Genomic DNA, 26,823 nt, shown 5'->3' with positions numbered 1-26,823 from the left:
GGCTTGTTTTATTAAGGACAAAAATCTTTCTCTGCATTTTTTTTATTTTATTTTATTTATTTATTTGACAGAGAGAGATCACAAGTAGGCAGAGAGGCAGGCAGAGAGAGAGAGAGAGAGAGGAGGAAGCAGGCTCCCTGCAGAGCAGAGAGCCTCATATAGAACTCGATCCCAGAACCCTGAGATCATGACCTGAGCCGAAGCAGAAGCTTAACCCACTGAGCCACCCAGGCGCCCTTCTTCCTCTGCATTTAATTAAAAGTCATTCTAGTTCGAACTCACCCCCCACCCCACAACCTACCCATTTGCCTCAGTTCCTCTCCACATCAGTGGCCCTTATATCCTGTCTCTCATGTGGCACGACATGTTCTTCTAGTATTCTTGTAGGGGTTTGGGGTTTTATCCTAATGGCTATCATCGATCTACTTTCAGAATTATCATCATTCATGAGAATCTAAGGCATCAATTTGCTTTAAAGATTGATTCATTCCCAAAGCCTACTTCCTCCCTTTTCCTCAAGTGGAACATTGCTATTTTTAGATGAACAAAAATGATGTTTCAGAGAGGGTGTGAAGATCTAAGGAAAATTCTCTCTTAGTAAGTATATTTACTCATTGAGTAAAAATGACACAGTTTCTAAAAGGACACCTGAAGGGCACCCAGGTGGCTCAGTTGCTGGGCATCTGCTTCCACTGGGGCCCTGATCCCAGGACCCTGGGACTGGAGCCCTTGTGTCGGGCTCTCTGCTGGGTGGGAAGCCTGCTTCTCCTTCTCCCACTGCTTGTGTTCCCTCTCCTGCTGTGTCTCTCTCTATCAAATAAATAGATAAAATATTTTTAAAAATAAATAAAATTTTAAAAAAGTACAACTGATAAAGTTTTCCTCCCAGCCAAAACTAAATATTAGATGGAAGAAAAGAGCTGATAGAGAATTCAAGACATTTCATGTTAGTGCTCCTACATAATGTACAATAGTGAAAATGGTGGAGTATTTATGTTACTCTGAAGATATTTTATTGTATTATTTATTTATTTTTAAATATTTTATTTATTTATTTGACAGACAGAGATCACAAGTAGGCAGAAAGGCAGGCAGAGAGAGAGAGAGAGAGAGGGGAGGAAGCAGGCTCCCTGCGGAGCAGAGAGCCCAATGCAGGGCTTGATCCCAGGATCATGACCTGAGACGAAGGCAGAGGTTTTAACCCACTGAGCCACCCAGGCGTCCCTACTATGAAGATATTTTAAAAATCAAACAACTTCTAAATTTCTTATAAAAGACTTTTCTTTTTCTTCTTCTTCTTCTTTTTTTTTTTTTTTTACTTTTCCATGAGTTTATTGTCTTTTCTTTAAAAAGGGAACCTTTTTTGGCAGACGGACTACTAATATTATATACCAGTAGGGGGCACTAAAACACTGCTTTTAAACGTTATTAAAGGTACTTTATTAAAGTGAAAAAGGACTTTTTGGCAACTTCTTTGCCTCTTCTCATTCATCAGAAGATGATGGAGGACACTGGCAAGGGGGAAAATGTGGTTCAAGGAGAAGATGAAAACTGACAAATAACCATGACTAAATTTGCAGAGAATCATCTGTGTAAAAAGCAGCGTGACAGCCCACTTTAATATGATCAGTCTTAGGGGCTCATGAACGTAAAGCTTCATGCTCATCCCAGAAGCCTCACCATGAACATAGACAATTATGTATGAGGATCCCCCAAACAGAAACAAATGGCAAAACTGAATTGTACATGGCCTGTTGCACATTTTGGTGGTCTAGAATAAGCCACTTCGGAAAATACTAGATTGTAGTAGCCTTCAGATAAATGATAGCTTAGGCTTGGAACATTTAGCTGTCCACTTGAAGTGTGGCAAGAGTCCATGGTGAAGAATGACCAGATGGCCTTCTTGGGTGGGGTGTTGTATTCACCTGGGAAGGCTGGGCTGCTGGGGGCCTTGACTACTGGCTTGGACAACCAACAGTGGGAGGTAAATGACCATTAGATCTTTAAACAGTGAGTGAAACACTTACTTTCTTGGAGTGTTTATTTCCATGAGAACAGAGGGAAAAGTAAGCCCATGCACTTCCCTTTGGCTGTGCCACAGAGCTAGAGAATGTGCACAGCATTTAGCCCAGCCTGTGGCATTTTTGTCCTTTGTTTTGCAAATGTTTGTAGTATAGAAAGAAGCCAACAGCACAGGGAAAAAATTCCTATGGCTCTGAATATGTGAAGATTTATCTTCAATATGGGCCCCAGCCCAGCTAGTCTCTTGTGGGGTAAGCTTGATGCTCTGTCCCTGCCAAGATGTACAGGGCTTTCTCCGAAAGGTAAATTAGCTGCTCCACACATGGGATGAGCTGGATTTGGATCCTGACATGGGAGCAGCAGCAGGAATGGAGCTGAGGGGAATGCAAGCTTCGGTGGGGAGTGTCGATTTCAAAAGCCGGTTCTTGAAAGAGTCTTTCTCTTGAAAGAGGCTTGTGCTAAGATCAAGAGTAGGCAGGAAATTAATGAAATGTTGTCATTTAATTAATTATTGCACCCCAACAGGTGCATGGCAAGGCATGGACACCGCTGCCGAGGCCGAGTGTCAGGGATGGGGGTGACTGACAACTTACGAAGTGTGATTCCAGAAGGCCCAAGCTGTGGGGGGGGCCTGGGAGGAAGCGACAGGTATTAACCTGGAGGGCCAAGGTTTACAATTGGTGTGAACCGAGTCTAACACGGACATCTGAGGCCTGTCCCAGGGAAGACTGGTGGCCTTCCCATGCCTCACAGCCACAGGCACCATAGCGGGCAATGAGTGTGAGTGCACTGAGGACGGCTGGCGGTGGGAGGGAGGAGGTTTCCCGCGGGCCTGCAGGGGGCTGTGGTCAGATCTGGTCTTGTGTTTGCCTTATTCAATAGGCTGGCTTTCCCTTTCTTTCTTTTTTATTTTTTAAAGAATTTATTGGGCGCCTGGGTGGCTCAGTGGGTTAAGCCGCTGCCTTCGGCTCGGGTCATGATCTCAGGGTCCTGGGATGGAGTCCCACATCAGGCTCTCTGCTCAACAGGGGCCTGCTTCCCTTCCTCTCTCTCTGCCTACTTGTGATCTCTCTCTCTGTCAAATAAATAAATAAAATCTTAAAAAAAAAAAAAAAGAATTTATTTATTTATTTGTTTTTAAATTTTTATTTATTTATATTTTAGAGAATGAAAGAAAGAGAGAACACAAGCAAGAGGAGCAGCGGGTAGGGGGAGAGGAAGAAGCAGATTCCCTGCTGAGCAGGGAGATCAACCCTGGGCTCGATCCCAGGGTCCCAGGATCACAACCTGAGCCAAAGGCAGACACTCAACTGAATGAGTCACCCGGGCACCCCAATATTTTATTTTTAAATAAATTCTACACCCAAGGTGGGGCCCGAGCTCACAACCCCGAGATCAAGAGTCCCATGCTGTACTGACTGAGCCAGCCAGGGGCCCGGCCTTCCCTTTAGTCCAGAGCCCCACTCACATATGTTTTTCATCTAAAGACTCTGCATGTCCTAAACACGGTGTTTCTAAGGGCTCTGGGAAAACTTGGAAGGCAGGAGAGAAAGCTCCAGAGGCTAGGGGAAGTGAGTGGGGATCTCTCTTTTCTCCCATGCTTACTTGTCCACAGAATGGTTTACAGAAGGCAGGGTTGGAGCTGTGTGGACGGCATTGAAGAGCCCTCACGGACTGTAGATACAAGACCGACTGGGGGCACCTGGCTGGCCCAGTTGGAGGACTCTTGATCTTGGGGTCCTGAGTTCGAGCCCCACGTTGGTTATAGAGATTATTAAAACATAAATAAACTTAAAAAAAAAAAAAAAAAGGAACCATCAGTGGGGAATATACGGCCCTGATGGAACTAAGGCCATGGTAGATTCCCACTCTTCTGAGAACCCCTCTAAATGTTTCCAGAAGGGGGGGCGCCTGGGTGGCTCAGGCTGTTAAGGGGGTTAAGGTCATGGTCTCAGGGTCCTGGGATCAAGCCCCGCATTGGGCTCCCTGCTCAGCGGGAAGGCTGCTTCCTCCTCTCTCTCTGTTTGTCTCTCTGCCTACTTGTGATCTCTCTCTGTGTATCAAATAAACAAATAAAATCCTTTTTTAAAAAAAGGACTATAAAAAAAAATTTCCAGAAGGAATCTCAGCCCCTTTAATCAAGCCTACAATGCCTGGGGCTAATCCCACCTGCAAAGCACCTTTCTGTGATCAGCTCAGTTGGCCCCCACAGTGGATAGGCATTATCAGGCCCATAAGAAGTACTATTATCATTCAGATAAGGAAGGTACCGAGAGGGCTAAGGGGTAGAGTGAGAATTTGAATTCAGGTCTTTTTTTTTTTTTTTTTTTTTTAAAGATTTAAAAAAATTTATTTACTTGACAAAAAGAGAGATCACAAGTAGGCAGAGTGGCAAGCAAAGGGTGAGGGAGAAGCGGGCAACTCTCCCAGGACCCTGGGATCAGGACCTGAGCCAAAGGCAGACACCCAACTGTCTGAGCCACCCAGGCGTCCCAAGTAGTAGACTTACTAATTAAGGATGCCACATGGCTTAATGGTCAAGGGCAAAGACTCTGGACTCCCTCAGTTAGTATCCCAGCTCTCATACTTGCTAGCAGGTGGCCTTGTGCAAGTGACTCTACCTTCTGGACTCACCTGTAAGACAGTCAAACCTCCCCGCAAGGCGGTGAAGATGAAATGAGTTTGTACAGTCCAGTGCTTAGAACAACACCTAGGGCTTGATTTCCCTCTAACGCTGGCTGTGCCACTTGATAATAACCCCAGCATTAGCAGGTGGGTTCGGATGAAACTCTGGCTCTCAAATTAGTGTTTTATTTGCTTAACTGTCTTTCTGGGTTAGGGCCTTTAGTTCCTCAATGGAATATTAAAAATCTAACTTATGCTCTGCAAAAACATAGCTGATCATTTAGTCAGTGTATTCGTTTGCTTGGGCTTCCACAGCACAGACGGCGGTGGGAGTGTGAGGGGTGTTGGGGTGAATAGGTCCTAGGGAGGGGACTGGGGAGGGCTTCAACAGCTTTAATTTTCTCATAGATCTGGAGGCTGAAGTCCAAGATGATCAAGGTGCCCTCAGGATTGTTTGCATGTTTGTTTGTGTTTGTGTTTTTGTTTTAAGGCCTCTTTCCTGTGCTGGCAGAAGGCCTGCTTCTCTCAGTGTCCTCATATCATATGCCTCTGGGGTCTCTCCTGTGTCCAAATTTCCAATTCTTAGAAGAAAACTAATCAGATTGGATCTGGACCCACCATAATGACTGGATTTAACTTTATTGCCTCTTTAAAGACATTATCTCCAAATGCAGTCACATTCTGAGGTTCTGGGGGCTTCAATACATGGGAGAGGGGGGCTTAATTCAGTCCATAATAGATTCCTCAAGCAAAAAAAAAAAAAAAAGAAATCCAGATGTGTTAACATCAATCAAAGAATGAGATAGGTGCCATCTAAAGGGAGAAGTTGAGAGCTTGGTATCTGATGGTTGGTGAATGCTAGCAGGAGTACCATCCCATGACCAGGAGAATGTTCAGGCATCAAAGTAGACTCCAGATTGTGGACTAGGTAGGATATCATGATTTAGAATTTTCCCCTAGCTTCTCTCTTCTCTCTCTCTCAGCTGGCCACCAGAAGCAAAGTGGTCAGGGATAGCAGAGGGAAATTAGTGATGACTGAGGAGAGCTTCTTCAGGAAAACTGACGTCCTGTCCTTGTTACCACCTGCCCCCATGCACACACACCTGTCCTACTCAAGAAAGGCCTGGGACTTACTGAGAGATAAGGGAGAGTGCTTTACCCATTACTACTATTTTTTAAAAGATTTATTTTTAAGCAATCTCTACACCTAACATGGGGCTCAAACTCACAACCCCAAGGTTAAGAATTGTACACTTTATTTTTATTTTATTTTATTAAGATTTTATTTATTTGACAGAGAGAGGTCACAAGTAGGCAGAGAGGCAGGCAGAGAGAGAGGAGGAAGCAGGCACCCTGCCAAGCAGAGAGCCCGATATGGGACTCGATCCCAGGACCCTGAGATCATGACCTGAGCCGAAGCAGAGGCTTATCCCACTGAGCCACCCAGGCGCCCCAAGAATTGCACACTTTAACCACTGAGCCAGACAGGCACCCCTACCTGGGGTATTAAAATTACTATTTTAATAATTTCTCCATCCTGACCCATTTAAAAATAATTTTTCCATCACGATCAGTTTAAGAGTTTATTAGCAAAGGCCCTTGCTAATAAAAAACGTCCACATCTTTAAATGTTTTGGGATAACATTCTTACCTTGACTGCTTAATTTTCTCAAAAAAATCTTTTTTTTGTCTTTCAGGTCCACCTGATTTCTAAATTAGGAGGTTTCCATGGTTCTCACCAACTTTTATTAGTGACTAAATTTGCTGTATGTTTTCATTTGACTGTAAAAATAAGGTGGCGATTTGTGATCTTTTAATAGAATCCTGGTGTGTACACATAGGAACGTGCGTGCGCACACACACTAGTATACACACACACACACTGACACGTGATTTTACAGCACAGCTGCCAATAATAACTTATCTAGGAATAACTGCAAAATCTCATAATACAGGTGGTGTTTCTTGTTAGAAATAATTTGTCTACGTGAGCAGACATGAGTCCTTTTTAATTTTAAAAGTGAATATTAGATGACTCCTTTCTCAATAAACTATAAAAATAGTTTAAAAAAAATTATACCTTAAAAAAGAAAATCCAGGGCGCCTGGGTGGCTCAGTGGGTTAAGCCACTGCCTTCGGCTTGGGTCATGATCTCAGGGTCCGGGGATCGAGGCCCGCATCGGGCTCTCTGCTCGGCGGGGAGTCAGCTTCCCTCTCTCTCTCTCTCTGCCTGCCTCTCCATCTACTTGTGATTTCTCTCTGTCAAATAAATAAATAAAATCTTAAAAAAAAAAAAAAATCCAGGACTTAGAAGCAGCTATATTCTATTTCCATTTAAGTAGAATACTTGTTGTCACTCTTGTTCTGTAGGATTCCTTTTCTTTTTTTGAGAGAAGTATTTTGAGAGAGGTATTTTTTTTGAGAGAGGTATTTTGTTTGTTTGTTTGTTTGTTTTTTCTTCATGAGAAAGTCACTGGTCTTCAGTTTCTATGTTTCTTAGAAGCACATCTACCTGTTATAAAATATGTTGGAATGTCTGAGTGGGTTTCATTTTTAAGAATTTTACCTTAAGGTGCCTGGTTGGCTCAGTGGGTTAAGCCTCTGCCTTTGGCTCAGGTCATGATCTCAGGGTCCTGGGATCAAGCCCCGCATTGGGCTCTCTGCTGGGCGGGGAGCCTGCTTCCCCCCCTCTCTCTACCTGCCTCTCTGCCTACTTGTGATCTCTGTCAAATGAATAAATAAAATCTTAAAAAAAAAAAAAGAATTTTACCCTAAAGAACCACAGAAAACCAAAGAATAAATTGTATCAGTTCTCTGTTGAAATTATTTTAGAGAAATCTTCTCTATTGTTAAGTTGGGCTGCCTTTTGTGATAACATTATCTGTTGAAGTTGAAGCTGCCAGTAACATCATCAACTACACTCCGCAAATGAGTCAGCTAACTTTATTTTTAACTGCTTTTTAATAGTCTACTGAGACTGTCAAGAATAATAGGATTTTTAAGGTCTTTATAGCAAAGCTTTGATATTATCAGACCATATGAAGGTTTAGAATTCTCAAGTCCTCTTTATGTACTGCTTTCTTTTTAACCTCAGCTGTGGGCCATTGATAGGTAGTGAAGATCCCTAATTTGAGACTTCTCCTAAATGCTTGCTATGATATTCCATGGATATTACACACATTACTTCTGAATTCACAAAGAATCAGCTGGAATTAGCAAGCCATGTTCATAACGCTTGAATACGAAGGAGCCATGGTAGGATTTAGTGATTTAGAAATCATATGTTTACCTTCCTTAAAGTAATTCATAGTGTAACAAAAACCTACCCACGAGGTTGTACCAATGTCAAAGAACAAACATTTTATCCCTGCTTCAAAGCGTTTTAAGACATTATTTTAATCCTTATAATACCTTATTGAGGTATGTAGGTGGCAAGTCATACCGAAATAAAAATTCATAATGCAGAATAAATTGAACATTGCATAGGGAAGAAAAGAGCTCCTCGTTGATCATGCCTTGTTGATTTTCAGCTTTTCTTGGAAGATCCATTGGTGATTTCCCTTTATCATATTTTGCATGTGGGGCCAACAAACATCAGGGTGGCATTCTTGATAAAAAGGCTGTCAAATCCATGTCACTGCGGTTTCCTACTCCCTCAGGCCCTGCCTTGGAAACAACCCCAGGGACACAGCCTGGAGGGCTTTCAGATTCAAGAGGAGGCATTCTGTTCCTTGCTCCCCCTGAAATGTTTCCCCAGGCCCTATCAGCCTTCTCATACGGCCCTATCTATAATGAAAAGTGAAAACTCAGACCAAAACTCGGATATACGGCTATTAAAGAAAAGAGATGATATATTTGGATGATTGACTGACCTAACTTAATTATCACACAAAGGCTGGCCTTCATCTTCAAATTTGCAGACTCCTACAGCAACTGGATGGATTGGGGACAGTTCAGTGGGTGACTAAAATGAGGCCATCTCCTGGAGATTAGAAAGCACTGAGGAGTGATTTTCCTTTTTGTGATTCATTGGCAATTGAAATGATTCCTGGCTGAAAGGAAGGTAGTCACAGATGAGTTCTTCCGACTAATACTGACCGGGAGTCTGTGGTTTGTAGAGGTTGCCTATACTTCCTTGGGTTGTGAGGCAAAAGGCAAGAGAACACACCCTAAACCCTTAGCTGAAGAGAACTGGGGAGATGAAGATATGCCCCTGTACATTCCCACAGTCACTTTCTTTTCTTTTTTTTAAGATTTTATTTATTTGACAGACAGAGATCACAAGTAGGCAGAGAGAGAGAGAGAGAGAGAGAGAGAGAGAGAGAGAGACTCAGACTCCCTGCTGAGCAGAGAGCCTGATGTGGACCTCGATCCTAGGGCCCTGGGATCATGACTTGAGCCTAAGGCAGAGGCTTAACCCTCTAAGCCACCCTGGTGCCTCTCCACAGTCGTTTTCTAAAGGTGCTTTAAAAATGTTTCTGATAGCAGAGGTAGCACCTTCTGATTCCTTTTGAGGTTGACTTAAAAATAGAAGGGAACACAGGATTTTATTTGTTTGACTTGTAGTTTTGTTTATTGTCTCCAGAAAGGAGACCTGAAGGCTCTCACCAGCCCCCAGCAGGTTCAGCAATAGAGCTGGGTTTTAAATACTATAGGAGTAAGGCTTCCTTTAACTGTAAAGTAGACGTTCATGTGTTCTCATCTAAACCCAAGCTTCTGAAACTCATATGAAGGAAGGCTTTAAGGTAAAAATCCAATGCAAATAACCTTCTTTGGTGGGGAGAGAGCTCGAGCTAGAACTAGCCGTTCAATTTGTCTTCATGTGCTTTTCTTCAGCATAGGACAAGCTGTGGTAAGAGTTCCAGATAAGCCAACCGTTCCGGAAGGGCAGGTTGCTCTTACTGTATACGGTTGGTTCAAATAAGCAAGTGTTAATGGCTTGACATCCCCCACATCATTTGCGTTATACAAATGCAAATATCATCATTATTATTGTTATTTATGGTCTATCTCTAGGCTTCTTCTTTAACATAAACTAAACTGGTTTCAGGCAGAGCTGGCTGCAAGTAACCACCCCCACCGCCCTCCTCCCCTCCCCCCACCCAGAATCACCAGAAAAAGTCCAAAAGTCAATTTTCTGGGGGAAAAAAAATGGTATCATTGAATTAATCTCTGGCTAATTTCTATTTCTCTTTTTAAAATCTTCAACATTTTATGGAGGCAGAAAGTTAGTGTTAAACAGGAGACAAACTCTGGATTTTGATAATGGTAGGCTCAAGTCTGCCCATAAGTGGATAAACTTGTAAGGTAAGCCCTTGGGTCAATTGCTTAGGTCTTTGTACCTCAGTTTCAATTTCTGTAAAATGCGAATCATACTATCTCCCACCTTATTTGGGTGGTTTGAGGGCTAATTCAGATGACAGCCATAAAATGCTTAGTCCATAATAGTTGAAAAAATAGTTGTTTTTATTAATCCTGGGGCACAAAGAAAATAACTTTCATGTATATGTTTGATTCTGGGTAAATAGTGATCTGTGGTTTATAACTGAAAACATTTTGAAATAAGAAGTATATACTTACATTTGTCAATTTATGTAACATCTTGTTTCAGATCATACATAAATCTGAAAAACAGGAGGAAGGGATTTCACCAAGCCTAGTCTTGGACTGTGAAAAGAGTTTTTCCAGGTTGGGTTCTTCCAGAGTGCAGGCATGCAATATAGCTGTCAAATGTTCTGTTTTTAGTTTGTTGTTCAAACACAAAATTATTTAAAGCACACTGGCATCCTATGAGACAAATCAATTCTTCCTCCAGCATGATATCAGCGATCAGCTAATTAGAAATTCCATTTTTAAATGTTAAACCTTAGAATATAGAATATTTCAGTGTGTTTTAAAAGGCTGTATTTACCACCAAATAGAAACCTGATTTCCTGCAGAAATACTCACTATCCATCTATGTTTACTCTTTGGCACAGCCGACTTTGCAGATGGGTGGGCCCTGTGAGTCAGCCAAATCTGAAATTTGATAAAACTCTTACCTCCTGTTTTCACACCGTAACTGACACAGTCGGTGACTATACGTATCATTAAAAGCACATGTACTCTACACAGTCATTACCTCTTGTTACTGATTTTTATCAACCAATGACAAGCAACATGGTTATTTACCATAAGACGCAAACAGTTTCTTCTTCATTCTTTTATTGCTGTCACAACTCTCTTGGGGGTTGCTTTCCAATCACATTTGACTCCCTTTCCTTACTAATGGTATGGAAATAGGGTGATTGGATTTGGAAAAAAAAAATTTGTTGTAAAACAGCAATTAATTCTTACTGCTTAACTTGAACATTCATACATATTAGTTTTCCAAGTAAATAAGTAAAATGCCTCGTTAAACTTCCTTTCTGCCAAAAATGTACTACCATCTGTGTTCTACATGGCAGCATTTTCTTATTTAATACATATGTCCCCCCTTTTTGGGAAGCATGTTAAGAGTTTTAATATGACATGAAACAGAAATAAAATAGTGAAAACACATTGTGTTTAAGCAGGAATGCAAAATTCAGATTTGTGACATTCAAAGATTTTGGGATTTCATGTGCCATCCATGAATCGTATGGCAATTCCATGAGTTCTTAATGTCAGAAAAAAATTTAATGGTAACATTTGTACAGTTTGGAGTTTGGGAGAGTTATTTTATCGTCTCAAAGATAAAGACCTAGTGTTTAAAATAGGTTGAATTTGAGGGGCAGTTGGCTCAGTTGGTAAAGCATGCAACTCTTGATCTCTGGGTGGTCAGGTCAAGCCCCACATTGGGTGTAGAGCTTATTTAAAAAAAAAAAAAAAGTTGATTGCAAATAAATAAATAAATAAAATAAAGTAGGTTGAATGTGTCATCAAATAGTCTGAAAATCCCAGTTAGGAAAAGTCCTGCCATGAGAAGCAATGCGATAGACCTCAGTTATGGCCCGAATGTTAATATGTCCGCGTTCTGGTCCCAGTGCTTCACTAACTATACAGCCTTGGGCCAGTCATTTAAGTTCTTTTTTTTTTTTTTTTTTTTTAATTTTATTTATTTGACAGACAGAGATCACAAGTAGGCAGAGAGGCAGGCAGGACCCTGGGATCATGACCTGAGCCAAAGGCAGAGGCTTTAACCCACTGAGCCACCCAGGTGCCCCCATTTAAGTTCTTAGTGTCTCTGTTTTCTGACCTGTAAAAGGAAGAGTTTGTGTTAGACCAATAATGATCACCTATAAATCCATCACCCAGATACAACCACTGCTAACATTTTTAGCTGACAGGAGTGCCTTCTAATCTTTTAAGTATTGTTATCATCAGCATCGTTGCAATGCCACTACAAATGCTTTGTCCACTTTATTTGAAATGATCCCCTAAGTTTCTACCTTATAGATAATCATTATTTATTTAACCATTCTCTATAATTGGTCATTTAAATTACCTTCAAATATATTTCAGTATTCCTGTAGAGACCCACAAGCAGTCTCTTACTAACACTTCAAGTGAGGGAACAGAATATGTGGAAGGAGACAAACATTAGCTCTTTACTGGGGCGCCTGGGTGGCTCAATGGGTTAAGCCTCTGCCTTTGGCTCAGGTCATGATCTCAGGGTCCTGGGATGAAGCCCCGCATCAGGCTCTCTCCTTAGTGGGGAGCCTGCTTCCCCCTCTTCTCTCTGCCTGCCTCTCTGCCTACCTGTGATCTTTCTCTGTAAGTATATAAATAAAATCTTTTTTAAAAAATTGGCTCTTTGTAACTGAAAATATTGATCACCTGGTTCATGACTGGCCCAATGCCTCTCTCTCCAGTTATAGGTTAGTAAGCATTGTCTTTCTTTGCGATAGGCAAATAGACTAATGTAGTTTGTGTCTTTTGTCATCTAAACTCCAAGGGCTGGTAACCAGAGCTCATACTCCCAATGCCTGTGAATTGCACATTTATTTACCTTTTCGACCTCACCTTATAATTTTTCTTCAAAATCGGTATTATTCCAGTTTTTCCCTGACTTAGCATTCTTTGTACCAAATGCTGTGTGTGTGTGTGTGTGTGTGTGTGTGTGTTGGTGTGTGTGTGTGTGTGTGTGTGTGTGTGTGATTCCTCCACATAAATATTGTTAATATGCATTGGTTATTTAAGAGTATCATTGGCCCGGGGGTGCCAGGGTGGTTCAGTCCTTGGGTGTCTGCCCTCCACTCATGTCATGATCCTGGGTCCTGGGATCGAGTCCTACATTGGGCTCTCTACTCAGTGGGAAGCCTGCTTCTCCCTCTCCCACTCTCCCTGCTTGTGTTTCCTCTCTCCCTGCCTCTGTCTTTCTGTCAGATAAATAAATAAATGAATAAAAAATAAGAGTATCATCATCCTAAGTCTGACATCAAAATCATATAAAGGAAAGTAAAAAAAAAAAAAGTCATTTGTGAACTCAAGCAATTTGCCATCAAAACTTAGTACCCTGAGAAGCACAATACCTGGCATGTGTATAACAGGTGCTCTATACATTTTTGTTGAAAGGATAACCAAATCCAAAGGAATTTATCCCTCAAGAAAAATGAGTGACTCCTTTTACTATTGTTAGAGCTACCACTTAATATGTCAGGTTTCCGGATATTGGCTTAAGAACCTGAAGCTGTGGTTTTTCAGATTATTTTCTAGGGGCAAAGTAAAGAAAGGCCAATTTAGGCTGAAAGCAGTACCCATAATAATTCAGACAGAATATCAGAATTGGGCAGTTCTTGAGGAAAGGGAAGGCAAAGTATGAAGCGAAATGTCATAACTAAAAAATAGATGTTCTACTTTTTACTTACTCATTAAATTGGACTTAAAGGGGTGCCTGCGTGGCTCAGTGGGTTAAAGCCTCTGCCTTTGGTTCAGGTCATGATCCCTGGGTCCTGGGATGGAGTCCCATGTGGGGCTCTCTGCTCGGCACAGGGCCTTCTTCCTCCTCTCTGCCTACTTGTGATCTCTGTCTGTCAAATAAATGGGTAAAATCTTAAATAATAATAATAATAAAATAAATAAATTGGACTTAAGTTACTTATTTTGACAAGTAAGAATTTAAACCAGAGATCAGTATGCTGGTAGTGAGGGGCAAATGCAGAAGTTTCTGCCAAGGAACTGATGGAAAGGAACCATCCCTCAGTCTTCCTGTCAAGGGTGGTGTGATAACTACTCCGAAAAACAGGCAGAGGAAAGAACACCATATAGGTTTGTGAGATGGAGTCTGTGAGGATAAATTTCCTCTTTCAGTTTAATTGTTCTTACCTGACATGAAACATTTTTCTTCCCAGTTGGGATATATGCACCAGCTAGTAAGCGATAATCATTAGAAACTGCCTTCCAAGCAAACAGGTACCACAAAAAATACTAAAGAAATGAACTTCTTTCTCTTAAGCAGAGCGAGTGCCAATCTAAATACTTTGGCAATCTTTAAAGAGAGAAAACATTTGTATTTTTGACTAAAAAAAAACCCAAATCACTTCTTTTGTAATCTTTTTTCTTTCATTTTCTTACTGTCACTCTCATCTTTTTTATGTCTGCTTTTTCAGTCTCCCAAATCCAAACTTCGATTAGTTCAGTGGAGTTCATCCAGCTAAAATTTACTAAAATCCGTGTGGTGGACTGGAAGGAAATATACGATCAAGTTTTAGAGTGGTTATTACTATATAGGAATAGCAGATATTTCTTATTTTCTGTTTGTGTTTTGAAGCAATTATTGATGGGAAAGCAGAAAATTCCAGCCATGGCAGCAGCACTCGCTACTTTGTGACGTTGGGCAAATCAGCCTCTCTGTGCTCCGATTTCCTTATGGAGAAATTAAAGGAGGCCACCAAGGTGATCTCTGTCTATTTTCAATTTTAACATTAATTTAACAAATTTAACATCAATTTTAACATTAACATTCTGCGGATCTAGCTGAAAAGAACCTTTAGGGATTAGCTTGATACAAGTCTTATGGAATGCAATTTGACAGTGTGTCTCAAAATTGCAAATGCATTTAACTGCTGACCCAGTGATCTCTTTTCTGGAAATTCCTCCTGTGCATATACTTACACAGATGCGAAATGAGTTATGTATGGTTATTCATTACAGAATAGCTTGTGCAAGCTGAAGATTGGAAACAGGCTAAATGTTCACCAGCACCCTAAGGTTCAGTAAGTAGAGTAGGCAGCTGGAAGCTAGAAACACCTTAAACATACGTTCAGTGTTTTTGGAACTGTTGTTTCAGGGACGTTGGCCCTCTAGGTACTCTGTGCCTACTTTGAGTCAAATTTCATAACAAGGCCAACGAAAAGCAAACTACAACAATTAAAACAATTAGGCAGGACAGTTCAGATTTCAAGGGCCTGAGTAAAGTCTGTAAAAAAACTTCCTTCACCAAGTACTGTCCTCTCATTGAAGCCATGAAAAACCGGAATTGAAAGGAAGGCAAAGCCAAATTTGCAGCTGGTTTCCTTTGCCAAGAATGATCCACTAGGGCACCGCCTTTTTGCAGGGTGCGGCCATCTGAATGGGGGCTGCCTCTGCAGAGCTTGATTGGCGAGGTGGAGGGTATCAACAGTTCCACATTAACCTCCTTCCTTTGAGCTAATCATCTGGGTTACTGAGGTCCCCTAGCGGCTGGCAGAGGAGGCCCAAACTGTCCAAGTTTGATAGTACATACAGAGACCACAGGTGGAGGAGGGTGGGAACTAACCTGATCCTTCATCCATCAGGCTCAGGACCTTCTCCCCCAGACCCCATTATCCGTGGGAAGCTCTTGCGATAAGTGTATTATGAAGAAATAGGGGTCTGAACTAGGGAGATGATAGTGAGAAGGTAAAGGAAGAAATAAATCTCTAAGTTCTTTCAAACTTTTGTAAAGGAGGCCCAAGTTGTTTTAGACACGACTTTTTTTTTTTTTTTTAATTTTATTTATTTATTTGACAGAGAGAAATCACAAGTAGATGGAGAGGCAGGCAGAGAGAGAGAGAGAGAGGGAAGCAGGCTCCCTGCTGAGCAGAGAGCCCGATGCGGGACTCGATCCCAGGCCCCTGAGATCATGACCTGAGCCGAAGGCAGCGGCTTAACCCACTGAGCCACCCAGGCGCCCCTAGACACGACTTTTTTAATTGAAGAATTAAACCTGTAAGGAAAAGGGGATTTTTAAAGTAATTGGGAGCTGTCATTTTGCTTTTCTTTCTTTCTTTTTTAAAAAAAAAATATTTTATTTATTTATTTGACAGAGAGAGAGATCACAAGTAGGCAAAGAGGCAGGCAGAGGCAGAGCGGGAAGCAGGCTCCCTGCCTAGCAGAGAGCCCCAAATCGGACTCATCCCATGACCCTAAGACCATGACCCCAGCGGAAGGCAGAGGTTTAATCCACTGAGCCCTCATTTTGCACAAGATATTTAAGACTCTCAATCTTCCAACCTGAGGGATCCCATCCCGAGGAAAGGAAATGCCTTCCATATTCTTCCTAAAAAACCAAACCAAAACAAACAAACAAAAAAACCCCCTGTTTCTTGAAAACTGCTTCTTTTGCTCCGTAGCACACAGGATCACTGTCTTCCTACTTTTGGCCCCACTGATCTCCACAGGACCGGGAGCCCAAACGTGGGGTTGGGTGGGTGATGGGCTTACTGACACTCGAGGCGAACAGTTTAGAGGAAACTGGGTTTGGGGCAGGGCTGAGCCCCAAGGCTTTCGTCTTACCCTTTGGGCGCTTTTACTTCTCGACCGACACCTTGCCAATTCCATCTTCCACAGCAAGGAAATAACAAGCAAATAGTGGAAGTGTATTAGGGGTAAGTAATAAAGTGAGGAGGTTCTGTCTACATGCTCTTCTCTGATTCCTCCCCCGCCGCCCCTGGATTATTAGAGTCTGAGGTTCCCGCCGAGGGGAAGATGTTCCCACAGAGGGAATGAGGTCTAGGATGCTTGAGTCTGGGTGTGCATGTGAAATAGGATTGTCTTCGGCCGCGCTGAGTCCCCTCTCCCTCATTTCTAGCCTTTTAGGTCAAGAATGGAGTGAACCCAGCTGGCGGCTGGTGGGCTGGACGCCTGGCCCTCGGCCAGAGGGAACCGCAGAGGCTCCGCTTGGGGTCGCGGACAGGTGGGTTCCGGGCTCGGAGGCGTGGGGAGGGCGGCCGCCGCGCGGACTCCACCGCCGGGACCCTGGTGCGGGGGGAGGTTTGCTGTGCAGCCCGCGTGGGGGCTGGAGAATTTGACAGGTCGCAGGGAAAGAGAACAAAAAACAAACACAAAACCCACCGATTTCCCCACGTTTCTCTGCAAAAGAATCGTGGGTGGAGCCGAAAAGGGGGGCGACTGAGTAGAATTCCGCGAGGCCACCTCCGCCGCCCACCTAGCGCCTGGCGGAGCGAGGAGCGTTCCCCCGGCCCCCGCCCCGCCCCACGCTGGGCCCCGAGAGGAGGTCGAGGCGAAGCAAGACACTCGTTCCACTCGAGCTTCCCGAGTACTCGGCTTTGCTCCTCAGTAGTAAACAAAGTGTCGCCGCCGCCTCCACGCTGGTTTGCCTCCTAGCAATCAAAACACTGAGAGGGCGAGAGACTCACAGAAACACTTGAGAATTACCAGAAAATAAACACAGAGATCCAAAAAAAAAAAAAGAAAAAGGAGAGAGAGAGAAAGAAAGAGAGAGAGAGAGAGAGAGTGAAAGAGAAAAACACCCCACTACCCCCCACCAAACCACTGCCGCCTCCCGGTGGAAAACCGGCCCCCGCCCAGGCGGGCGACCATTGGCTGCCTGGGCGGCGGCGCCGCGCGCTCATTGGTAGCGCGCGCTGTCCGTCAGGGGCGGGCCGGCGCGCGCGCCGCCGCGGGCGGGGGGCGGCGGCAGATCCCGTAAGTCGGGCGGCAGCGTAGTCGCTGCAGCCGCCGCCGCCGCCGCCGCCACATTCAACAGGCAGCAGCGCCGCGGTCGCGCCGCGGGGAGAGCGAGCGGCCCGCTGCGTCCGTCCGTCCTCCTGTCTGCGGGCCCTGTCAGCAGGAGTACGACGCCGACTGCTGTCCGGCCCAGTGACTCTGGCCTGCAGTCCTGCCGGTGCAGCGGACCTGGAAGAGCCTAGATGTTGATGGACCCGCGAAGTTAAGTTCTGGGCTCGCGCTTCCACTCCGTCGCGCCTTCCTCCCGGTTTTCGTCCGCCCGAGGCACGGACCTCGCCCCCCCAAATCTCGGACCGGCTCTTCGCACCCCCTCCCCCTCGGCCCCGTGTGGTGCGCTCGACCCCTTTGGCTCTCCCGCGGCTGGGGGAGGGGTGGGGGTCACCATGGCCGAAGCGCCCCAGGTGGTGGAGATCGACCCGGACTTCGAGCCGCTGCCGCGGCCGCGCTCGTGCACCTGGCCGCTGCCCAGGCCGGAGTTTAGCCAGTCCAACTCGGCCACCTCCAGCCCGGCGCCGTCGGGCGGCGCGGCCGCGAACCCCGACGCCGCCGCGGGCCTGCCCTCGGCCTCGGCGGCCGCTGTCAACGCTGACTTCATGAGCAACCTGAGCCTGCTGGAGGAGCCCGGGGACTTCCCGCAGGCGCCCGGCTCCGTGGCGGCGGCCGCAGCGGCGGCCGCAGCGGTGGCGGCGGCGGCGGCCGCTGCTGCTGCCACCGGGGGTCTTTGCGGGGACTTCCAGAGCCCGGAGGCGGGCTGCCTGCACCCGGCGCCGCCGCAGCCTCCGCCGCCTGGGCCGCTGTCTCAGCACCCGCCGGTGCCCCCAGCCGCCGCCGGGCCGCTTGCCGGGCAGCCGCGAAAGAGCAGCTCGTCCCGCCGCAACGCGTGGGGCAACCTGTCCTACGCCGACCTCATCACCAAGGCCATCGAGAGCTCAGCGGAGAAGCGGCTCACGCTGTCGCAGATCTACGAGTGGATGGTCAAGAGCGTGCCCTACTTCAAGGATAAGGGTGACAGCAACAGCTCGGCGGGCTGGAAGGTGAGTGGCCTCGGGGCGCAAGGCTGGACGGAGCGAGGGGGCGCGGGGAGCCCTGCCTCCACCCGAGGTCGTGGTGGGGCACATGACGGGGCGACTGTGGAAGTTTGCTTGCCCTCAAAGTGCAAGGCATGCGGGCGGCGCGTGCAGAGAGAGCGCGAGAAGTGGCAGACGTGAGTGGTGGGCTTGCCCGGGACCCGTCGGGGGACAGGAATAAGTGTGTGTGAGCGCGCTCAAGTGAGAGTTCGAGTGGGACGGGGAAGGGGGCTCACTTGGGAATTAGGAGTGAAAAAAGTACAGTAAGAAGTGGACATCAGAGAAGGCAGAAAAGTTCGCCGGTGGGGGGAGAAAGGGGTTCACTGGGGTCTGCTCCCCCACGACTGGAGAGGACTCGTGCCATTACTCCTTTTCCTCCAGGACCTTGGGGGGTGAGGGCGGCTCCTCTCGGTCTCCTGCGGTGCGCGTCCCACCAGCTTTGGGCTACGCAGCAGAGCAGTTTCCGCCGCGCTGGGCGGAGGAGGGTGCGGCGGGGCTCTTCGGGGGCCCCGCCGCCCAAGCACCGAGCTGTAGGTGGAGGGGACAGACAGGTCGCCAGCCGGCCCCTGGGGGCAGGCAGCGCAGTTTTTGGAGGCCGGTGTGCATTTTGCTTTGTTTTTATTTTATCCGAAGTGGCCGCGAGTGCAGGGGGCCGGGCGAGCCGAGCTGGAGGTAGTGCATCCGACACGTGCGAAGAGGCGGCCACCGCTTGCGGAGCGCGGGCGCTGGGCCGCGCGGGGAGAGCTAAAGTTCAAGTGTGACCCTCGGCGGGGGCGGGGGCGGGAGCTGGAGCTGCGACGGAGAGGGAGGGGCCGCAGGCGTAGGAAGAGAGCGCCTTTAAAGGGCCAGCGCGCGCCCCGCGGCGGTGCGCAGCTCCCGGCCCGGCCGCGGGGCTGCGTGGCCCGCGCTCCTCTGCGCAAGAAATGCCCCCAAACTTGGCCTCGCCCCTGCTCCGAGGCCTTTAATTAGGCATGGAGAGGCTGCTCTGGGTGACGAGAGTTGGAGGTGTGTGTACCTTCTCTCTCGCTTTGCCATCTCAGTGTTACCGAGCGTGGAAGTACAGACGTGGCAGGGGTCTTTGTGACAAGTGTTTCGGGCGAGTGGGAGTGGAGGTGCGCGTGAAAGGAATGTGTGGGGACGTCCTGCTTCAATAGAGGACTATAGATGAGGCGCCTCTGGTTCTTTTTTAGTTTTCAGAGAGAGGAGACTCAGGTTCTCAGGGCCGGGACAGGTACTTCCCTACTTGCGGGTCGAAAAGACCCGGGGGCTCTCAGGACAGGCTGTGGGCAGGCTTACCGGGGGTCCGTTCGCAGTGTGGCCTTCTGAAGCTGACGGTTTCTCAGTGTCGCAGGTGAAGGGATCGATACGAAAGTTAAGTTGAGAACTTCTTCCTCATCCCTTATCCTGACTGTGTAGCATAATCAAGATTGATCTTTGCTACGCAGTTGGTTACAACACGATGGTTTTACATATGCTGTCATGTTTGTGGTTAATGTGTGTCAAAAAGGTTAACTTACTCATATCTCATTGAAGTTCCTGGAGGAGGAGCCAGGATTTTATTTTTTTCCAACGTGTGTTTTAGAGTAAAAGTAACCACTTACAATCTCATTCCTAGGCATTACGTGCAGTTTTACTGTTTCAAAAAGCTTGGTATGTATTCTTTCAAGTCACAAAATCCAGATCCAGTTTTACTTAACATTTGAGTTTAAGTATTTGACTTGCTCATCTGGCAACCCTGCTTGAGCTATTTATTATAAAGTATTTGCCATTAAAAATTTTTTTTTTTTGAACATTGAAAGTACCGTGTGTACTTAAACCATTCTTTTATGTCCTTGGAAATGGATACAATCTACTTCAGTTTGCTGGAGTGCTTTCCTTCAAAGATGGAGAAGGGCATTGTTTGGGGATTATATTTAGTTTTGCCTCTCATAGGGTCTTAAATCAGAGTATTCTTCTTAAACTAGGAGTATAACCTAGGCTTTTAAGATTAAGTGCTTTTTTAAAAAAAATAGATATTAAGGCCAAATCAAAGCCCCAAACTTTTTTTTTATTAGGTTCTTTCTTGTTATAATTTTTTTTTTTACCTAAATGGAATTCTAATTTTTTCTTTAAAAATATACTTATTGTAGGTAGAAGATCCATCAAGTGATAGTAAGAATTGTTACTATCTGTTCAGAATTGGAGGCCCAGTGACAGCTCCTGGTGGAAACCAAGTGGGGCATTGGGAGGGAGTGGGCTGCTGTTCTCAAGTGAGTAAATGTTTCAGGTGTAGTGAGAGTCCGTTGGTACAAGTCAGATTACAGCAAGTGCATTTTCACTTTGAGTAAAAGGATATTTTAAGAAGAAAAGAAACAACCTTAAGTATTCTAACTCATAACTGGTCTTCTGGTTAGAGTTTTCATAAAAATGAGTTAGTTGTTAAAACCAAGTTTCTCAGATTTGAAAGACTCATCTGTTACAGATTCATAAAAGGGACACATTTTACTATGACTTTTAGCTTAAAAAAGAAATCGAATTCTAAAATGCAAATCAACCCAAACCTAACTTTTAGAACTGAGGAGAGGCTGGTTTGGAACTAAATATTTCCTGTGATTTACTACTGGGAATTAGACTGAATCTTTAATTAAATGCAGTTTCTTGTGCTTTAACTTCCTGGGGCCTGCCAGAGATTTTGAAAGCCATTTGCATAGGACAGAATAGTTGAAAAGCTGATAAAGAGTTCATAAACTTCTAGTTCCTTAGACACTAGTTGTATTTGTGGGATGTGCATTTTATGTTTGTAGGGATGGTATATTACATCTGTTTTACACTTGCTTTGTTATTGGCCATAAGTGTCATAAGGTTACATCAAAGTGGAAGCTAAAACTTTTGGAAAACCCGGGATCTTTTAAAGCATGTACAGTATTTATAAATAGTGAAACTTCATTTCCATGACCTGTCCCCCTCCCCCACCCTCCCACCCACAGAGAGCTTTCTAGAGCTTGGGAAGTAGTATTGTGAGCTCTGGTTCCACTTCCCCTCCCCCCTTTTAATGGCAGTTTTAAGTTGACTCTTGTTTTTTGTTTTGACATTATTTGGAACACCTGGGTTAAAAGAATGTTTCAACAATAAGACTTGATACCTAAAGAAAATTTTAAATTGTTTTATATATCTCAGATATTTGGTTTGGAATGACTTTTCTTAATTTGGCCTATGAACTGACAGTACTTTTAAAAATTTTTTTTATTTTAAAATTCACATTTTGGAGGTGAGTGATTTAAATCCTACAGAGTCCTTGGCACAGGGATGACAGATGTTTTCTTGCTGCATACTCACATTTGACTTAAAGAATGGCCTCTTGGTGAGGCTAATTTCAGCTTATTACTGAAGTTACCTTAAAGAAAACCTTGTTTTACAGTGGAGTGACAATTTCCGTATATGTATTTGGGGAAGGGAGCATGAGGTAAGAGAATTAAAAATGAGTAGGGGAATTAATGCAGCAAAATTGATAAGCATATTTGCTGAAGACTGAAAAAGGTGTGTGGGACTAATGGGACAGTTCTTACGGCTGGTACTTTTTTCCCAGAAATTCCAAAATTGGTGTCGGTGTCAAGTGTGAATCCCTTCATTGGTGATTATCAGAATTTTATTTTTATTTTACCTATGTTTTTATGGCAGGTCCTTGGGAGAGATGTGGCCAGAGTGGCGACTTCTATTTTTGTTTGTGCCCCCCCCCCCCATTTTATTTTCTCAGAGTGGCAAATATTTGGATACTGGAAAGAAGACCTTTTTAATTCTCATGTAAATTTTTAAAAAAGGTTAAAGTACATTGAGACCCTTTTCCCCCTGCCCCACAATAACTTAGAAGCTATTACATTAGCAGTGGGCACAAATACGGCTAGATACCATATACTGCACAGAGAATCTTTTAAGGGACATATAAACTGGGGGGTGGGGATGGAATACTCAGTGGTGAGTTAGAATCCCTGATAGCTTGAAAGTGTTTTGCCTATTTTTGTGCGTTACCATCCGAGCTCCCTAAACTACTATTCTGTATGATTTTCTAAGACAGCAACTGTCTGTATTTGCCTGGAATTTCTTTGGAGAGCCTGAATTATTTGCATTTTTCTAGAACACTCTGCCCTTGGAAACTACCCAGTAAACTGGCATCATGGGAATTTAATCAGCTGTTTTTTTTTTCCTCCCCCCGTATGTGCCATAACTTTGGGGCTTCCTGGAATCCTTTTGGAGAAGCACTGTAAACCCAGTGGTGACTGGCGAGGGCAAAGGAGTATTTAGTTGTACAGAGCATTGGAACATTGAGTAGAGTGGATCTAGCCTTGGTTCTTTCAACATTTGCCTTGGCCTTCATAATAACAACTTGTAGAGACCTGCCCTTGGCCCAGCGTCGAGGACCTCCTTTGGGTCAGATAACTACCTTTTCTTGCTGTGTACAAGATTCTGAAGTTAGTATGGGTTCCTTCTCAGTTGTCAGAGGATTGGATGAACTTGGAAATTTTTATTTTGTTGTCTAAGGGGTGAGGGCTTGTGTTCCAATGAATATGCTGTATATAAGAGCACTAAAGTTTGGAGGAATTCACCCTTTTTGCTAAATTCCTGATAAGGACTAACAGAACTCATGTCAGTGGTGCAGAAATTCTTTGCAGAGAATTACTGCTTGTTATCTGTGGTCTTCTAAGGAACATATGAAATGTGAAAATGGATTTTTATATATTAGTGATTTCACATGGTTCAGGTTTTTAATAAACCACCCTCTTCATGGCATCCCACTTTATTCCACTCAGTCTATGGTTTATAAACTTGTGGGGTAAGCACTGCAATTACTGAGACTTGATTTGAATTATTCTTGCCACTTGGAAGGCTTTTTGGGGGGATGCTTTTCTCCCCCCTCTTTTTCTTTTTTATTCATCCTTGTATAGCTTTGACATAAGCTCTTAAGAAGAGCGAACTAGTTTTGATATTATGCCAAATAAGATCAGAAAGCTAAATTTGCTGTCCCTTTCCAGTTTATTATGTAGCGAATTTTCACCTTAATGCATTACTTTAAATAAGGACAGAAATTCAACAAGTGTCCTTTATTTCAGGCTGTATTTATTACAGGAAAAAAAAAAAAGTGAGGTAGAGCTGTGTGATGAGCTTCTGTAGCCCCCAGTTTTTGGTTTCTGATGATTGCTGAAGCTTGCCGTCTTTTTATGGTCAGAGGTCACTAAAGCTGACAGGGGAGTGTCCAGGTCTTCCCCTTTTGCAGTTTTCCATTGACCACCCAGTCCATTCTGACTGGGCACTCAGTTATATGGACAGTATGGCTTCTCCTCCAGTTGGTTCACTTATTTATAATTTTTTTCTTCTATGCTCAAACCTAAAGATACCCCAGGACAAGGTGCAGACTTTTTCTCATTTTTTCCCCCCTAGATAATTTAACCCCTCTATTGTCCTGGTCTCCAGTTACTTAAAGGCCATAAATGTCCCACTTTCACCTCAAATTGAACATTTAAACCCAAGCATGCTGTATTTCCTCTTACTCTGAGATGAGGTTCCCATCTTGAGTTTCCGGATTTGGTTAGTGGTCTAGTTAGTTAACCATTTACCTAGTTTTCAGACTTGGACGTCCTCTTCAGCACACTTTTTTCATGCTGTTCAGTGCCCAGAGTATCTCCCCTCTTCTTTCTCAGTCTGCTGAGACATTGACTTCCTGACCCCTACCTGTTACAGGTTAGGTCTCTTCTTTAAGTTCTAAAAAACCATCATGTCCCCAGGACTTGGATCATTTTGTGCCTTTACTGGAGGTTTTGAAAATTTTGCTTAGTATGCAAAGCTCACACATCTGTTTGCCAACTTCCAGTCTTGGTTCCTGCCTGAAGGCATTTTTGCCTTCTCATAGTGAATGCCTGGTGATCTCTTGATTTCATGCGGCTTTGTATTATAACTTAACTTTAATGCCTGCAGTTATATTGTAAATATATGGTTGGGAAAAAGTTTTTCTTGAACTACGGATCTTTTCTATTTTAGCTTTCTGTGTTTTCACAATGTGATAATGTTTATATTAGTATAACTATAAAGTTCTGTGATGGTTTTATTTTCTGGAGATGGTCACAGTATCTTATTTTTTCTCCATTTGTTGTATGATTATTGGATTATTGGTGTAACGAATGTTTACAGGATGTTGTATTAGATGTATCTGAATGATAGAAAAATGATTTAAACATGGATCCTGTAGGGATATATGAGGTATGACAAGTAAGTAACTATATAATACACTGTAGAAAGGGTTATGTGCCTTCAAGAAAAACTGAGTTCTGTGTTGGCTATTGAGATGGACCTTGAAAATGGGATGTTAGTCTCCCACGATTTCATTATAAAATTTTCAAATGTTAAGCAAAGTTGAAAGAATTCTACATTGAACACCTGTATACCTGCCATCTAGTTTCTTTCTTTTTTTTTTTTTTTTAAGATGAAGCTTATTTATTTTTTTTTTTAAAGATTTTATTTATTTATTTAACAGAGAGAGATCACAAGCAGATGGAGAAGCAGGCAGAGAGGGAGATAGAGGGAAGCAGGCTCCCCGCTGAGCAGAGAGCCCGATGCGGGACTCGATCCCAGGACCCCAAGATCATGACCTGAGCCGAAGGCAGCGGCCCAATCCACTGAGCCACACAGGCGCCCCTGCCATCTAGTTTCTATGACAAACATTTTATTGTACTTGCTTCACTGTGTATCTGTTGTTGGCACATCCATTTTTCTATCCATCATGTTATTATGCTTTTAAAGATTCCATTTATTTATTAGAGCACAAGAAGAGGGAGAAGCAGGCTTGCCAGTGAGTGGGGAGCCCGATGTGGGGCTCAGTCCCAGGTCTCTGGGACCATAACCTGAGCTGAAGGCAGACACTTAGCTGACGGAGCCACCTGGGTGCCTCCCATCAGATTATTTTTTAAATTGATTTTCTAAATGATGGTTTGGCATTCATAAAGGCATGCAAATAGGGGAGCATCAGTTTCTCTGAGTGATATGTAAAACCTAGGAAGTTTGAAAAAGTATAGGTAGACTATTGTCAGATTGAAATTGGACTTGGTATATAGTATGAAAATAATGTTACAGAGGTGCCTGGGTGGCTCAGTCATTAAGTGTCTGCCTTTGGCTCAGGTCGTGACCCCAGAGTCCTGGGATAGAGCCCCACATCGGCATTGGGCTCCCTGCTCAGCAGGAAGCCTGCTTCTTCCTCTCCCACTCACCCTGCTTGTGTTCCCTCTCTCACCGTGTCTTCTATCAAATAAATAAATAAAATATTAAAAAAAAAATCCTCTTGGGGCCCCTGGGTGACTCAGTGGGTTAAGGCCTCAGCCTTTGGCTCAGGTCATGATCTCAGGGTCCTGGGATTGAGCCCTGCATCGGGCTTTCTGCTCAGCAGGGAGCCTGCTTCCTCCTTTCTCTCTTCGCCTGCCTCTCTGCCTATTTGTGATTTGTCAAATAAATAAATAGAATCTTTAAAAAAAAATCCTCTTAAAAAAGTTATAGATTAAATTTTTCTATGAAATTATATTTTTTAATAAAATAAGAAATTATGAAAATATGGTCACATTTTTAGTTCTTAAAATTCAATTTCTTCGGGGGCACCTGGGCGGCTCAGTCGTTAAGTGTCTGCTTCAGCTTGGGTCATGATTCCAGAGTCCTGCTATGGAGCCCTGCATCTGGCTCCCTGCATAGAAGGAAGCCTGCTTCTTCCTCTCCCGCTCCTGCTGTTTTGTGTTCCTTCTCTTGCTGTGTCTTTGTCAAATAAATAAATAAAAACTTTTAAAAAATCCAATTTCTTAGAGATGCTCATATAAATATAGAAACCCATGGAATGCAAATAAAGACAAGGTATTACATTTGGTTTAAAATTCATACATAGAATTTGGTGATGGAACACATTATATAATTAATTTAATATGAATAGTAGGCATGGGACTCCTGGGTGGTACAGTCAGTTAAGTGTCTGACTCTTGGCTTTTGTTTGTTTTTTTAATATTTTATTTATTTATTTGACAGAGAGAGACCTCGAGAGGGGGAACACAAGCAGGGGGTGAGGGCGAGGGAGAAGCAGACTCACAGTGGAGCAGGGAGCTCACTGCCAGGCTCAATCCCAGGATCTTGGATCATAACCCGAGGCAAAGACAGATGCTTAACAACTGAGCCACCCAGGTGCCCCAAGTGTCTGACT

The 26,823-nt window shown here is 44.1% G+C and overlaps 1 protein-coding gene across 1 annotated transcript in view; it reads left to right on the top strand.

Annotated features, from left to right (window-relative positions):
- Nucleotides 1–17,844: 17,844 nt before the first annotated feature.
- FOXO1 (forkhead box O1) overlaps nucleotides 17,845–26,823 on the top strand; it is a 96,734-nt gene continuing 87,755 nt past the window's right edge. Inside the window, exon 1 of the mRNA XM_059378275.1 lies at nucleotides 17,845–18,590. Within this exon, the coding sequence (XP_059234258.1) occupies nucleotides 17,940–18,590 (651 nt within the window). The 5' untranslated portion in view covers nucleotides 17,845–17,939. The remainder of the gene's footprint in view (nucleotides 18,591–26,823) is intronic.

The sequence above is a fragment of the Mustela nigripes genome, chromosome 15 (assembly GCF_022355385.1).
Source record: "Mustela nigripes isolate SB6536 chromosome 15, MUSNIG.SB6536, whole genome shotgun sequence".
In the NCBI taxonomy this organism is placed as follows: domain Eukaryota; kingdom Metazoa; phylum Chordata; class Mammalia; order Carnivora; family Mustelidae; genus Mustela; species Mustela nigripes.
Note: the sequence above shows the minus strand (reverse complement) of the source record. Positions and strands in the feature narration are given on the sequence as shown.